Source organism: Lithobates pipiens, unplaced genomic scaffold (genome assembly GCF_037356315.1).
Source record: "Lithobates pipiens isolate NorthernLeopardFrog02 unplaced genomic scaffold, aLitPip1_a1.2 Scaffold_27, whole genome shotgun sequence".
Classification (NCBI taxonomy): Eukaryota; Metazoa; Chordata; class Amphibia; order Anura; family Ranidae; genus Lithobates; species Lithobates pipiens.
In genome coordinates, this window is record NW_027507788.1 from 147,312,961 (window position 1) to 147,329,150 (window position 16,190).

The following is a 16,190-nucleotide window of genomic DNA, read 5'->3' on the forward strand; positions in this document are numbered from 1 at the left end:
GTGAAGAAATGCTGTAAAGTAAGAATGATTTCAAAAATATATATTTTAATTATTTGTTATCAATTTATAAAATGTAAAGTAAGCAAGCAGGGGAAGAATCAAAATCAAATCAATATTTGGTGTGACTACCCTTTGGCTTCAAACCAGCATACATTTTTACACTTGCACAAAGTTAGGGATTTTATAGGATTAGGTGTATGACTAACTATACTAAGCAGGTGCCAATGATCATCAATTCCATATGTAGATTGAAACAGTCATTAACTGAAACAGAAAACAGCTGTATAGGAGGCTTAAAACCGGGTGAGGAATGGCCAAACTCTGCTACTAAGGTGACGTTGTGGAAGTTTTCTGTCACAGATCATGCACCATGGCAAGACTGAGCACAGCAACAAAATACAAGGCAGTTATACTGCATCAGCAAGGTTTCCCCAGGCAAAGATTTCAAAGCAGATTTTTTTTTTAAGGATGTGCTGCTCAAGCTCTTTTGAAGAAGCACAAAAAAAAAACAAGCAATTCTTAGGACGCTAGACGCAGTGGCTGGCCAAGTATCCTAATGCAGCAGATGAAAGACACATCATGCTTACTTCCCTTTGACATTGGAAGATGTCCAGCAGTGTCATCAGCACAGAAATGGTGGAAACCAGTGAGACCCAGGTATACCCATCTACTGTCCAGAGAAGGCTTACCAGAAGTAGTCTTCATGGAAGAATTGTGGCCAAAAAGCCATACATCTATGGAAACAAAACTGGGGTACAGAAAAATGGCAGCAGATGCTCTGGACTGATGAGTCAAAACTTGAAATATTTGGCCTTAACAGGAGGCAGTTTATTTGGCAAAGGGCTGGAGAGCGGTACAATAATGAATGTATGCAGGGAAGAGTGAATCATAGTGAAGGTTTCTTGCAAGTTTGGGGCTGCATTTCTGCAAGTGGAGTTGGGGATTTGGTCAGGGTCAATGGTGTCCTCAATACAGAGAAATACAGGCAGATAATTATCCATCATGCCATATCATCAGGGAGGCATGTGGTTGGCCCCAAATTTAATCTGTAGGAGGACAATGACCCCAAACAGAAAGCCGATGCCAATAAGAAATATCTTCAGCGTAAAGAAGAGCCTGGAAGTGATGGTTTCATCCCCACAGAGCCCTGATCTCAACATTATTGAGTCTGTCTGGGATTACACGAAGAGGCAGACAGATATGAGGCAGTCTACATTCACAGAAGATCTGTGGTTAGTTCTTCAAGATGTCTGGAACAACCTACCAGCTGAGTTCCTTCAAAAGGTGTACCTAGAAGAATTGATGCTGTTTTGGTAATGCCAAATATTGATTTGACGTGGATTTCTCTTCTGTTAATTTACTTTTTATTTTGTTAAATAGTAAAAATAAACTATTAACACTTCTATTCCTCAAAGCATTCTTATTTACAGTGTTTTTTTCACACCTGCCTAAAACTTTTTCACAGTGATATATATTAGGGACTGTGAATTATTAGGGAACACTGTAAAAATTGGATTTACCTGTAAACATTGGATTTTTTACTTACTTTTAAATTCCATTTCATGGGGTACATTACGGGACACAGTGAAGCTTAATAATCTTTACCATCAAGGTAATGCACCACCTACAGGTGAATGGACACTGGCAAGAATAAAGACTGGAAGTACTCTCTCAGGCATAACCCCTCCCCTTCCAGAAAGGCTTCAGTTTTGTAGCAAGTCATAATCCAAAAAACACAGAGGGGAGGCATCTCTGTGTCCCGTGATGTACAATCAAAATTCCAATTTTCTTTATCGTACATCACAGGACATACAGCAGATTAGTAATCCTTACTATAGGGGACGTCTCAAAGAACTTAAATGAGGTAAGGGCAACATAGCAAAAAAAAAAAAAAAAAAAACTAGAAACAGGAAGAATCTCACACAGCGGCCTAGAAAACAAAGTGGCTCTAACATCTAGCTGGTAGAACCTTGTAAAAGTGTTAACCGAAGACCAGGTAGTGGTCATGCAAACTTATGTAACCAAACTTTGGTGATGAAAAGCCCAGGAAGCACCTACACTTCTGGTAGAATGAGCTTCCAATTGCAAAGCAAGAGGCCTTCCTTTCAGACCATAATTTACAGCAATAAGCTGACAAATCCAATGATAAATAGTAGACTAATGCCGCGTACACATAACCAGACTTTTCGGCGGACTAGGTCAGACGGAATGAATCCGTTGGATATTACGATCGTGTATGGGCTCCAGCTGACTATTTTTCCCCAAAAGTCTGACGGACCTAGAAATAAATCGTTTCAAATCTTTCAGACTGACTGGAGTCCGGTCGAAAAATCCTTTCTTCTGTATGCTAGTCCGACGGACGAAAACCGACGCTAGGGCAGCTATTGACTACTGGCTTTGAACTTCCTTATTCTAGTCCAGTCGTACGTCATCACATTCAAATCAGTCAGAATTTGGTGTGCTTGTGTGTGGCCAAGTCTGTTCATTATGAAAGTCTGTCGGAACTCCGTTGAAAGTCCACCGTCGGACCTAGTCTGTCAAAGTCTGGTCATGTGTACGCGGCATTAGAAGCTTGCTTGACCTTTCTTAGGGCCCTTGAAAAGCATGAAGAGGGAATCTGAGTGCCTAACAAAAGGTAACTTTTGTCTTAGGCCTCAGTCACAGAGGGACAAGGCTCTCCACACTTTAGATGTGGTCTGGGCTGTTCAAATTTACCTGGAGTAGACTGCAGCGGTTAGGCACTCGGATTCCCTCTTTCTGCTTTTCAAGGGCCCTAAGAAAGGTCAAGCAAGCTTCTAAGTCTACTATTTATCATTGGATTTGTCAGCTTATTGCTGTAAATTATGGGCTGAAAGGAAGGCATCTTGCTTTGATATTGGAAGCTCTATATTTAGAAAGACTATATTTTGATTGAGATGAAAAGCTGAGACAAGCTAAGGCAAAAAAATTGGTTGAGGTGGAAGCACCACCTTGTCCTGGTGGAGCACCAGGAATGGCTCTTTACATGAAAGGACCTTCCGTTCTGAAACCCTACAAACAGAGTTGATAGCTACCAGAAACACAACTTTCCTGGTCAAAAGAACAAAAGGTAGGTCTTGAAGAAGTTCAAATTGATGTTTTTGGAGTAGCAAATTGACCAGGGAATGAAGAGATTCACTTAACAATACCCAATAAAGGAAGATTTCAATAAGAAGTGGCATATGCCCTTGGTTGATGCAGCAGTTTGTTATCTCAACAACAATCTTACTTGCCCAGTGGATGACATTCCAGTTTGCAAAAATGCTTCTGACAAACATCTGGAACGCTTGTTCAAAACATTTTTTGCTTTGGCAGGGGCTGCTCTGCAGCCTTTGATTGTGGCTATTGGATTGAAATTTCCAGATCTTGGAAGTAAGATCTGAAACTTTTGCACCTTTTCAAATTAGCTTACCTACTTTTATATTAACAGTAATGAAATGTGAAATGATATTTCCAAAATAGTATATTTCCTATTCAATGTCATTTTACAAAGTCATGAGTTCTAAATTTTAACACACAACTATTCCACTTTATTCTAAATATCTTGTGGTAATCTACTAAACCTGAACAGACTCTGCTTTGACTGTCATAACATTTTTTTCCCAATAAAAGGCTATGACTTACCCTGTGTTTATGGCCCTCTCATTTTAATATGTATTGTAGACAGTATGTTACTTGCAGTATATGGTATTATATTTTGTGAAGACAAACAGTGGGATCTTAAGTAAAATACAATCATAATGTTTGTCTTGAATGGGATCAAATGTTATTTTAGTAATGGATGGCAACACCCCTCCCTGTTTACCCTGAAGGATTAGCATTGTATGTTCTCTAATTATAAGGTTTAGCATAATATAATAGGTGGAACTAAGAGGAAAAAATAAGTTTCTTTAGTCAAACAAAGTCGCTCAGATGTCATGGTTTGGATTTTGTTTGTCTTTGTTTTGTGCATAAGGAAGTTAGCCTGTTTAATATTGAATTTAACAAAGAGTGTTTTACAATACTGTGTCTGTGTCTAGATTACTTTCAATTAACACATAAAATGCATATAATCGTATGGGAAGATTGTTGTTACAAATGAAGGGACTGGCGGCAGGATATCTTTAAAAGATGTTTTCCACTTTCAGAGAGCAAGCGACTTTACAAGAGTATATAATATGGCACTTCTCTGCTGCTTTACATGCTGACCCATGCTAATGAGAAAGTATTGCACATGAGTCTATGATGTGGTTCACAAAAGGTTGCATAATTATATTTAAAAAAGTTTGGGATTGAAAAAAAATACAAATAAATGTAAACTTACCCAGGGTGGATGCAGCATAGTTTCAATGTTACCTCTGTCCCCACTGCCTCTACACCAAAAACTGAGCTGACTGCTCAGTTCTTGTCCTTCAGGAAGCAGAGAACTGGTGTTCTCTGCTTTGCCCTTCCAGCACTCACTGGAGTGCTAGGCTGTGACTGTGGAGGGGTGGGCGCTCACTGAGAGGCTGAGCCAGCTGCTGGTCCAAGCATCTCGGTGGATCCTAACATTAAATTTGGGATCTCTCGAGATCAAATAAAATCAAAGAAAATTTCCAGGTCAACTTACCGACCAGCATGCAACAAACCAAATTATCCTGTCAAACAGTATGTTTTAAAAAAAAGGGGGATTTAGTTTGCATACATTTGCAAACACATGGTGTAAGTTGCAGAGCCACTTCACAGCACCCCGGGATTATCTGTGGTCCTAACTCTAAACCTTTAGAACCTCCATAGTAAAAGCAGGGGTGAGCAGGCCATAACATCCTTGGAATTGATATTTCAGAACTGCAGAGTGTGTTGAAGAGTGAGTTAGTAATCCACAAGAACAGCCATTGGCCAGGAAACATTCTCATACTGATGAGACTCAAGTGACCGACACCAGATTCATTCATGTCTGTAATAGTCTGGTTTATAAATGTTTTGCAGAAAAATCTTACCTCCTTCTATTGCTGGGATGGTGCAGAGTGACTCTGTAGAGACATCCAGTAAATCTCCTCCTTCGATGTACATGATGTGCTTTCTGGAGGCACCTCTAAGATGGATGGAATGAGCTATGTGCTATGGACACATAAGCGACATATTTTAAACATATTTTTTGTGTGTATATAAACAATAGGAACAGTCTTCTAAAAATGGTGCTGGTTGGCTGTTGTGTTAATACATTCTAAGCCACCGATGCTGTACAAGTATGCAGATCAGGAATTCTGCCTTCACGACTTTCTCATTTGCATGCTTGTTCTGGGTCAGTGACTAAAAAAGTATTAAAGATATTGGACTGCAATAACAGCCAGACAACTAGCATTTTAGAATGAGATATCAATAATGACAGCCTCTATATTATTTCATGACATGCTTCCAATAGAAGTACAGGGTATAATACAGCACAATGACTTGGCAGTGTATTAGAATAGATACAGTAGGGCTAAACAGAGGTTTTTACACGTGCTCTGGGTCAGGTTAATAAAAATACCAAAATATACACTCCATATTGTGCCTGCATTTTACATTTCGTTCATAAAACACCGGCTGTGGTGTGAATAATAATATGACAGCCCAGTTGCATATTACTGATTCCTTCTACTCCCAGCATTTGCTTTAGAGCCCCAAAGCAAGCAAGGTGGATAGCGCATTTGTTAAACACGCTGCGATTTAAAAAAATTGCCAGAAGTTTTTTTTTTTTGTCCAATGAAGCAGCGGTATGACCATGGTGAGGCCACACCAAAGCTTTATAAATTAGCTTGTGAAAAGAATTATGTCTTCTGCTGGAATGTAAGTACCATAAGGTGCCAGATTACAGTTTTCACTGTCTGTGAGGACACTTATTGTAATGATATATAATTCACTGCATGTGCAAAGGGGAATACACCAAAAGCAGAACATATAAAGCTCAGATTTCAATTTATTCAGACTCTTGTATCATAAAAATCAATGCATTTTGGAAGTCTAAAGTTCAACATAGCATGTTGAGGGAAAAAAAAACAAAAAACTGCGAACTTTGGCCAGAACCGCTGTACTAAGGATTCGACGTAAGTACTGCGATCTCCCCCACTGAGCTGTTGTGTTCTGATAGGGGGACAGCCCCCCCCCCCGCCAGACCGCTCCAACTCTGGCTGCTGGTTTTGCTCGTGTGACAGAAGCCAGCCAAAAGGCCAACTTCTGTCTGACCGGCTGACATACACACGGGCTGAATGTCTGCCGTTTTTTATTGAACCAGCCAATGTCACCAGGCATTCATTTCATCAATGCTTTGTACAAACGCAATCTTCCCATACGATTATACGCAAATCCTAGCACACACTATCAGGTTTTTTTTTTAAATTTAACCCAGAGAGCTAAACGGAAAAAAAAACGGAGAGCTTAGGAGGAGATCATGTACTAACAATCTGATGTTAGTACAGCGATCTCCTTGCTGAGCTATTGTGTTCTGACAAGGGGTGTACCTTCTTCAGTCATGCCCGTTTGACAGAAGCTGGATGTTTACAGTGCTGTCACCCCCTCCACTAACTACAGACCCCCCCTTCCGCAGTATAGATCCCCCTCCCTGAGTACAGACCCCCCCCACTAAGTACAGACCACCCTCCACCAATGTATAAACCTCCCCCCTCAGTACTGACACCCCTCCATTAGTAGACACCTCCACTTTGGTGTAGACCCCCCATCGGTACAGACACCCCCACCTCGGTGCAGACCCCCCATCGGTACAGACACCCACACCTCAGTGCAGATCCCCCCCCAGTATTACAGACACCCCCCTCAGTGCAGAACCCCCTCAATACAGACCCCCTCAATACAGACACCCCTCCTCAGTGCAGACCCCCCCAGCAGTACAGACACCCCCCCCTCAGTGCAGACCCACCTCAGTTACTGACCCTCCTCAGTACAGACACCCCAGCAGTACAGACCCCCCTCAGTGCAGACACCCCCAGCAGTGCAGACACCCCCAGCAGTACAAACACCCCCCCCAGTGCAGACATCCTCCCCCAGTGCTGACACTCCCCTCTGCACAGACAGACAGACCCCCTAGTGTAGACAGACCCCCCCAGTGCAGACATCCCCTTCTGTACAGACAGACCCCCCAAGTGCAGACCCCCCCAAGTGTAGACCCCCCAGTGCAGACCCCCCAGTGCAGACACCCCGCCTCAGTGCAGACCCCTCAGTACAGACACCCCCCTCAGTGAAGACCCCCCAGCAGTACAGACCCCCCATCAGTATAGACACCCACCTTACAGACCAGTGCAGACCCCCCAGCAGTACAGACCCCCCCATCAGTATAGACACCCCCCTTACAGACCTCAGTCAGAACAGCAGATACACACACAGAGGTGTGTGTCCCTCGAGCTCGGGCTCCTCCTCCTCTGTGGATGTTAACGGTGCCGCTACCCACGGGTGTCACCCCCGCACCTGCCTAGCAACACCACTGGATGTTTGATTGGGTTCTGTTGGACTGGCTACCATAAACACACAAGCTGAATATCGTCCGGTTTCTATTGAACTGGCCGATACTGCCCAATATTCGACCTGTTTGTACAGGGCTTAACCACTTCAACTCCGGAAGGATTTGCCCCTTCCTCACCAGGCCATTTTTTGCGATATGGCACTGCGTCACTTTAACTGACAATTGCGCGGTCATGCGACGTTGTATTCAAACAAAATGTATGTCCTTTTTTTCCCACACAAAAAGAGCTTTCTTTTGGTGGTATTTGATGATCTCTGCGGTTTTTTATTTTTTGCGCTATAAACAGAAAAAGAGCGTCAATTTTGAAAAAAACACAATATTTTGTACTTTTTGCTATAATAAATATCCCAAATTTAAAAAAACAAAAACAAAATGTCTTTATCTTTTTTAGGCCGATATGTATTCTTCTACATATTTTTTGGTAAAAAAACCCAAAACCCAATATTCATTGGTTTGCGCAAAAGTTATAGTGTCTACAAAATAGGGGATAGATTTCTGCCATTTTTTAATGTCTTTTTTTACTAGTAATGGCGGTGATTTGCGTTTTTTTTTTTTGGAACTGCAACATTGCGACGGACAGATCGGACACTTTTGAAACTTTTTTGGGTCCAGTGACATTTATACAGCGATCAGAAATAAAAATAGCCACTGATTACTGTATAAATGTCAGTGGCAGGGAAGTGGTTAACACTAGGGGGCGATCAAGGGGTTAACTGTGTTCCCTATGTGTGTTTCTAACTGTGGGGGGAGTGTGGCTAACTAGAAGAGGAGACAGATCATTATTCCTACTTAGTAGTAACACACAATCTGTCTCCTCTCCCCTGACAGAACCAGGATTTGTGTGTTTACACACACAGATCCTGGTTCTCACTCTGTCATGAGAGCTTGTGGGTGCCCAGTGGTCATCGTGCCCACCGGTCACATGCATCTGCTCCGGGGACACACTGCGGGTGCGCACGCGCCTGATACAGCATTTTAAATAGCAGACGTACAGCTACGACGGCTTGCGCAGCAGTGCCAACCTGCCGCAGTACAACTGCGGCGGCTGGTCGAGAAGGGGTTAAAGTGTAAGTTCAGGCACAAACGTACTAACTCTCTGCCGCATTCTAAATCTAATCTATCTAACCCTGTAAAGCAAAAATCGCTGTACTTGTCTATTCTGCAGCTGATCCGGTTTCTAGTGGCGGAAGCTGTGTGTAGGAGAGGACCGACAACGGCTGTAAAATGGCAGCAAAGTGACATCACCCATAGACTTACTATGGGGCTTCTGTTGTCGGCTGGCTCTCCTGCACCCACCTCCACATTGAAGCTGCCATTGACAGCTGATGCTGGGACTGGACTGAATTGGCTGCAGAATAGGGAAGTACAGCGATTTTTGCTTTACAGAGTTAGATAAAGTTTAGAATGTGGCAGAGAGCAGGTTTTAGCGTTAGTTAGGTTTTGCCTGACCTTCCAATTTAAGGCTTACTTAGCTGGTATCTGTAACAACCATACTAATCACCCCTCAGTCCAGTACACACTTCATTCAACATTACCAAGCCTGATGAGAAGGGGGGCCCTGTGAACCCCTGGGAAGCATTGTATTTTTATGATACAAGAATCTGAATAAAATTTCTACATTGTACACCCAGTCCGTGTTCAAGCAAAGAGCTGACCTTCGGTCACCACTCCTGGGAGAGCTTCCCAAAGAAAATCATTACCTTTACACTGCTTGAGACCTGATGGACAACACCTACTGCATTACAATATCCAATGCCCGACCCTTTCTTCTATGAGCTATCACATTTAGGCATTACAGAGGAACTTCAGTCTGCTAACATAATTTGTAATAAAAACATCTTTGCCATCTGAAGCGTCCCTCCAACCACTTTGCATATTATTTTATATACAGTGTGATTCTGTACTTGCCAAATATGCTGCAGAAATCCCTCCACTAAGTCTGGGTGCAGCCATTTTAACTGTGGGCAGCTAAAGCTGCTGCCCATTCACTTCCTGGATTCACACACACACACACACACACACACACACACACACACACACACACACACACACACACACACACACACACACACACACACCTCCAGCTCTGCAGCTCTCATTGGCCTTCTTATGACTCTTCTCCCCTCCCTTCCTGGCAAACCCTCACCAGAGTGAGAGAGAGAGCTGTGCATGATGGCATACGCCTAGGGCTAATGACCAGACAAGACACAGTAAGTGGGCTGTATAAGGTATTTACTGGCAGAAAAAAAAATGTTTTACTATCCAAAGTTAAAACAACAAGGGCAGAAATGAAGCATGCGGTCCCTCATGCTACCAAGTGAATAAGACAAAAAAGTGATAAACGAAACTGCTGCTAGACCTATAGTGGACACAGTGCACATAAATAAATGTAAATATAAATGATCAGTGCAATTTCTTAAAATGTCTTAAAATCTCGTAATGACCGCCTGCTGATTATACAGAAATAAAAATGAATAAAAACACTGTATATATGGCTCTGTGGCCAAATACGGGTGGACTTTTTTACATTTTTATTCTGTATAATCAGCAGGTGGTCAGTACGAGTATTTAGATAGGAGCCACTACTATAGGGCTGCCTGATTACCTTTTCATTGGAGACATTGTCTTCAAGAAAATGGCCACGAATCAACTTCCTGTTACCGCATATAAATATGATCATCCGAGATCCAATCTGGTACACCTGGTGAAGTACCGTGACATGACGTAATGGGTAGGGCGCGGCCGGAAGTAAAGAGTGGACCGGAAATTACGTAAGAGGCGCCTGTTAAGCCGTTGTTGCACTTTAAATGCGTTATCTATGTAAGATTCCTTTTGGCTTTTTAATAAATCTTTAGTTTTTTAAACAATTTACACTATGGGAGACATTTATTTTATTCTCACATGGTATCCGGAAACCTTGAGTGACACATCAAGCCCTGGTAATCGGGAGCCTGGAAGTTGAAGCCCACCATCACCATAGATACCTATAAGGCTGATTCACCATTTCACAGAGGTGAGAGTTCTGTGAGCCCTAAGCAATTGTGTGAAATCATGGGAACACTGTTAGCACGAAAATGTAATTAGAAGGACTGTCTTATAGATATTTAGAAGAACTCTTTGAATTGCAGTTTAACCATCCTGCACTGTTTATTTTGTGACATCCAGCACGTCACTGTTTGATATTTTCATTTTTTCATAATTATGTGTATTCATTTTAAGAAATTGCGCTGATCATTTATATTAACAAGGGCAGAAGATTTAATAGATGGAAAGTTGACAAAGACTGAAGAGCCGCTTTAAGCACTGCATCAGTACTATCTCCAGAGGTGAAAATACTTAGGCTGGCCATAGACATAGACCTGTTGAACTGGCCGAGATTTGAATCATCTATGGCCTGCTTTAGGGAACTCCTCCACAGTTGTAAGAATAATTACTGCAAAAAATAGGTACTTTGTGGTGACTATTATGTAAGCACAACTCCAGCATTTAGACCCCCCCCCCCCCCCAACGTACCCCCTTCTCACATTCTGCCCAGCCCCATACATTAAAGTGACTAAGTTAGCACAGGGAGACTTATAAAGACTCATAAATACCTGTAAAAAACAAGGCTACAGTGAAGGAAATAGTATTTGATCCCCTGCTGGTTTTGTACATTTGCCCACTGACAAAGAAATGATCAATCTATAATTTTAATGGTAGGTTTATTTTAACAGTGAGAGACAGAATAACAACAAAAATATCCCAAAAAATGCAATTTAAAAAACTGATTTGCATTTTAATTAGTAAAGTTAGTATTTGATTTTGCAAAACATGACTTAGTATTTGGTGGCAATACCCTTGTTGGCAATCACAGAGGTCAGACATTTCTTGTAGTTGGCCACTAGGTTTGCACACATCTCAGAAGAGATTTTGTCCCACTCCTCTTTGCAAATCCTCTCCAAGTCATTAAGGTTTTAAGGCTGACGTTTGATAACTCGAACCTTCAGCTCCCTCCACATATATAATTTGCTATTGGATTAAGGTCTGGAGACTGGCTTGGCCACTTCAGGACCTTAATGTGCTTCTTTTTGAGCCACGCCTTTGTAGGCTTGTTGTGTTTTGGGTCATTGTCATGCTGGAATATCCATCCACGACCATTTTTCAATGCCCTGGCTGAGGGAAGGAGGTTCCCACCTAAGATTTGATGGTACATGGCCTCGTCCATTTGATGCAGTGAAGTTGTCCTGTTCCCTTAGAAGAAAAACATCCCAAAGCATAGTGTTTCCACCTCCATGTTTGACGGTGGGTCATAAGCAGCATTCTTACCCCTCCAAATATGGTGAGTTGAGTTAATGCCAAAGAGTTCGATTTTGGTTTCATCTGACCACAACACTTTCACTCAGTTCTCCTCTGAATCATTCAGACATTCATTAATAAACTTCAGACGGGCCTGTTCATATGCTTTCTTGATCAGGGGGACCTTGCGGGCGGTGCAGGATTTCAGTCCTTCACGGCGTAGTGTGTTACCAATTGTTTTCTTGGTGACTATGATCCCAGCAGCCTTGAGATCATGGACAAGATTCTCCTGTGTAATTCTGGGCTGATTCTTCACCGTTCTCCTGATCATTGAAACTCCATGAGGTGAGATCTTGCATGAAGCCCCAGACTGAGGGAGATTGACAGGTTGTGTTTCTCCCATTTGCGAATAATCGCACCAACTGTTGTCACCCTCTCACAAAACTGCTTGGCGATGGTCTTCTAGCCCATTCCAGCCTTGCGGGTGTCTACATACTTGCCCCTGACATCCTTGGACAGCTCTTTGGTCTTGGCCACGGTGGAGAGATCTTATTGATTGATTTTATGGACGGGTGTTTTTTTATAGGTAACAAGCTGAGATTAGGAGCATTCCCTTTAAGAGAGTGCTCCTAATCTCAGCTCATTACCTGTATAGACTGTATAGAAGGCACCTGGGAGCAAGAAATCTTTCTGATTGATAGGGCATCAAATACTTATTTCACTTATTAAAATTCAAATCAATTTATAAAACTTTTTTAAATGCATTTTTCTTTATATTTTTGTTATTCTGTCTCTCACTTTTAAAATAAACCTATTAGTATTATAGACTGATCATTTCTTTGTCAGTGGGCAAATGTACAAAATCAGCAGGGGATCAAATACTTTTTTCCTTCACTGTATATATTTACCATATCAGGGTTCAGTTTGTTGAAACATCATCACCTCTTCACTGCTCACTGACCACTGCAGGTATTCAGCCGGCCAAATGTGTTGAATAATGTGTTTCCCCCATCACATTCAATGGTTCTTCCTACCAGCATGTACATTCTGTAGTGACATACAAGGCGGAAGGAGAACTGTAGTGTGCAATTTTGGGAGCAGGTATTCCGTACACCTGGAAATTTGGAACATCTGCAGCAGCTGGGAGAATGAAAGGAGCAGTGTTTGAAAAAATAGGCCGCAAGAAAGGGTAATTTTCACTAATTTTCGCTATGTGCTAAGAGGGTCACTTAAAAAAGTTTCCAGCATACATTCCTTAAACCCAGATTTCCTCCGGACTGGCAGGGACTATTTCTTCTCCTGTCTGCGAGGTGGTCCCCATTACTGAATATGTAACATTCTATTGTGAGATCAGAGGGTGAGTTATTGGCAGCCTGGGCCCACAGCAAGTGGTTTTATAACCCAGAAGAGGTGTGGTGATCAGCAACAGAGGAGGATATGGAGCCCAGCACTGGAGCATGTAAGGTCAGCAGTGCTTAACAACTACCCCCCCCCCTCCTCCTACTGGAGGGAGGAGAGGGTGCAAATGTTTCAGTAGAGTTAGGCTTTAAGTAGCATCTTACTTTAGTATATTGTTTTTCACAGGGTCACTTGAATACAGTGGTGGCTGGTTCTCCATCAGTCAGAAGGTGAGGTAGATGGACCTGACCACGGAAGCCCCACCCCCATAGCTCCAGCCTGCACCGCTCACCTTAACGAAACCCCCCTTCCCCCCAGACTCACTTAACCCTTCAGGGAGAGATCAATCTGATGATTGGGGGGATGTCTGCTGTCCGTTCACAGGGTGTGGACTCTCCTCTCCTCTGTAGTAATCTGCTGGCGGGGATCCTCTGCCTCCTGTCTCATCCGATCACATTGTTCCCCCGGAGCGGCACTTATATGAATGCTCTGATAGAGAGGAGGAGGAGGCAGTGTGGCTGTGAGCCATGTGTTCCCAAATGGCGCTGACTGAATCATGGCAGCCGTGCATCTCCTCCCTCCTTTTCCTCCCAGGCCAATGGGATCGCTTCTCCTTTCGACCAATCTGGAAATGGGTCTCATGACCCGCTTCCTGATTGGCCCGGGAGGAGAATCAGTGTGACAATAGCGAATATTCATTCGCTATTGTCACACAACTTGGTGGGATCAGGGCGCAGTATTCTGACCCTCAAGCCCACCCTTTTTTGAAGCCTATTAAAGCCTCTAGTCACGTGCTTAAAAAAAAAAACTATTGGAATCCTTGCAACTGGCACCCTGCATGTAGATTAGGGGGTGGGTGTATGGATAGGGGGTGGTGCCCCTGCACTTCTAATGGAGTGGCTGCCACTGCTTGAACATACAACATACCTGTAAAAAAACACTGCATATAGGTAGTTTTCTGGTTGCCCATTTGTTGGAAAATCACAATTTCATTGCTTACCATCCGCTGCAAGTATTTACAACTTGCTGGTTCGTAATTTTACTACAGGATCCAGCAGGAGAAACCACAGCAGGCTGCAGAGAAAACAGGTATTCAACATCTCTGACTGGTCAATTAATTGTAGAGGCGGGTGAGCAGTGATGCAGCGGCTTTTCAAAGTACAGGCAGTCAGAGAGGTAGGTTTATGCTGCCTTCTTTTTGCAGGTATATTTTACATACAAGCAACCCTGTGCTGGCAGGTTCACTGGCTAGGAAAGCAGGGTCAGAAATAAACCGTTTAAAAGTAAGTTCTAACTATATAGTTGGTTTACCAACAACTGGGTCAGGAGCAGGCAAATTTAGCATTTATGTATTATTTTCATGTGGGTACAATAATGGGAGCAGCTCTAGATAATATATCACAAGCTAAGTAAGAAAACTAGGACAACTCTGATATGCTGTATCTAGTTGCAACAGAGTGTATATAGTGTACAAATCTGCAATTTGTTACTGTTATGTATGCCATCTTTCTAAGAACTGAATTGGCCTAGATCTATTTCTACCAAAATTGAACATCTATCATTTGTACTTTTATCCTTACCTTGCCGAAGAGCTCCACCATGAGGATGTCGGAGAAATGCACACTCTCATGGTCTGGAGAGAAAGAAACCGTGATCTCTTCAGTTTTGTTAGGCTGGATGGTGCCCTCTACAGGCGACACACTGAAAACACTTTGTCCATTGTAGTTCTGAGGTCCTGTGAGAGTTTGGGGAAAGTAAGCACACTAACAGTAAATAAGTACTAGTTTAAAAAACAATCTGAATTTGCTATATAATACATATAATACAGTCAAGAAAAATATTTAAAAAGAAAAGAATAATGACGGCTATATTTAATTGTTTACAATTTCATTCCTAGATGCTTGTTAACGTGCAGTTTTTGGTGGCCCCTTTAGATCTCAAAGCATGGTAAAACATGGCACTTTGTGCAGTACATTGCAGTGCTATTCAGCATTGCACTTCAATGCATAAATACAGTACAGTAAATAGACTGCGCTGCAATGCACCACGACCCACATATTGTGCATTATGGTGAACAGCAATAAAAAATGCTGCAGGCCTCGTTTTTCATCTGTTGTCATGTATTGGCACTGCATTCAAAATGAATGGGCTGCATTAAGCCAACATACCAAATACTGCGCGATAATGCACATGTGGTCAATAAAGGTCCGAAGGGGCTCTTAAAGTGAAATGTAATATTTGCTGACAGTCTTATAAAGTGTAGGCTGCAGCAGCAGCAGCACAAGAATAGAATGCCTGCACTGAAAACTAAAACCTTTTTTGTGTTTTGCGCCACCCTGAAAATACCAGCAATTTGGAATCATAAATATTTAAAAAGATGATACAACCTCATGCAATGTAGATTTAAAGTGGTTGTATACCCACATTTTTAACTTTTACCTACAGGAAAGCCTATAATAAGGCTTACCTGTAGGTAAAAAAAATATCTCCTAAACCTGTACGGTTTAGGAGATATTCCCCTCGGTATGCGCCGCTGACTGCAGCGGCGCATGCGCACAAGGGGTTTCTCGCCGTCAAAATCCGGCAGCGGCCGAGCGGCCGGACTGAAATCTCCCGCGCGCATGCGCGAGAGTGACGATATCGCGGCTCCGGCCACTCACAGCGCCGGAGCCGCGATACCCGGAAGAAACGCCGAGGGAGCATGTCAGCTCCCTCGGCGTGGATCGGACCAGATGTCGGGGCCTCGTTCTAAGGTAAGTATTTCATAATGAGCTAGTATGCGGTGCATACTAGCTCATTATGCCTTTTTCTTTGCAGGTTTAAAAAAAAAAAAAAAATGTGCGGGTTTACTACCGCTTTAACCACTTAAAAGACCGAGCCTCTTACTGAGATTTGTTAGTTGCAAGTTAAAAACTGTTTTTTTTTCTAGAAAATTACTTAGAACCGCCAAACATTATACATTTTTTTTCTAACACCATAGAGAATAAAATGGTGGTCGTTGCAATACTTTCTGTCACACCGT

General features: G+C 42.6%; 1 protein-coding gene across 5 annotated transcripts in view; it reads right to left on the reverse strand.

Annotated features, from left to right (window-relative positions):
* CFAP74 (cilia and flagella associated protein 74) overlaps nt 1-16,190 on the reverse strand; it is a 284,293-nt gene that overhangs the window by 12,399 nt on the left and 255,704 nt on the right. For all 5 annotated transcript variants that reach the window (XM_077457647.1, XM_077457646.1, XM_077457645.1 and 2 more), the window contains 2 exons: nt 14,749-14,903; nt 4,977-5,097 (listed from right to left, as the gene is read on the reverse strand). In XM_077457647.1, coding sequence (XP_077313773.1) covers nt 4,977-5,097; nt 14,749-14,903 — 276 coding nt within the window. The remainder of the gene's footprint in view (nt 1-4,976; nt 5,098-14,748; nt 14,904-16,190) is intronic.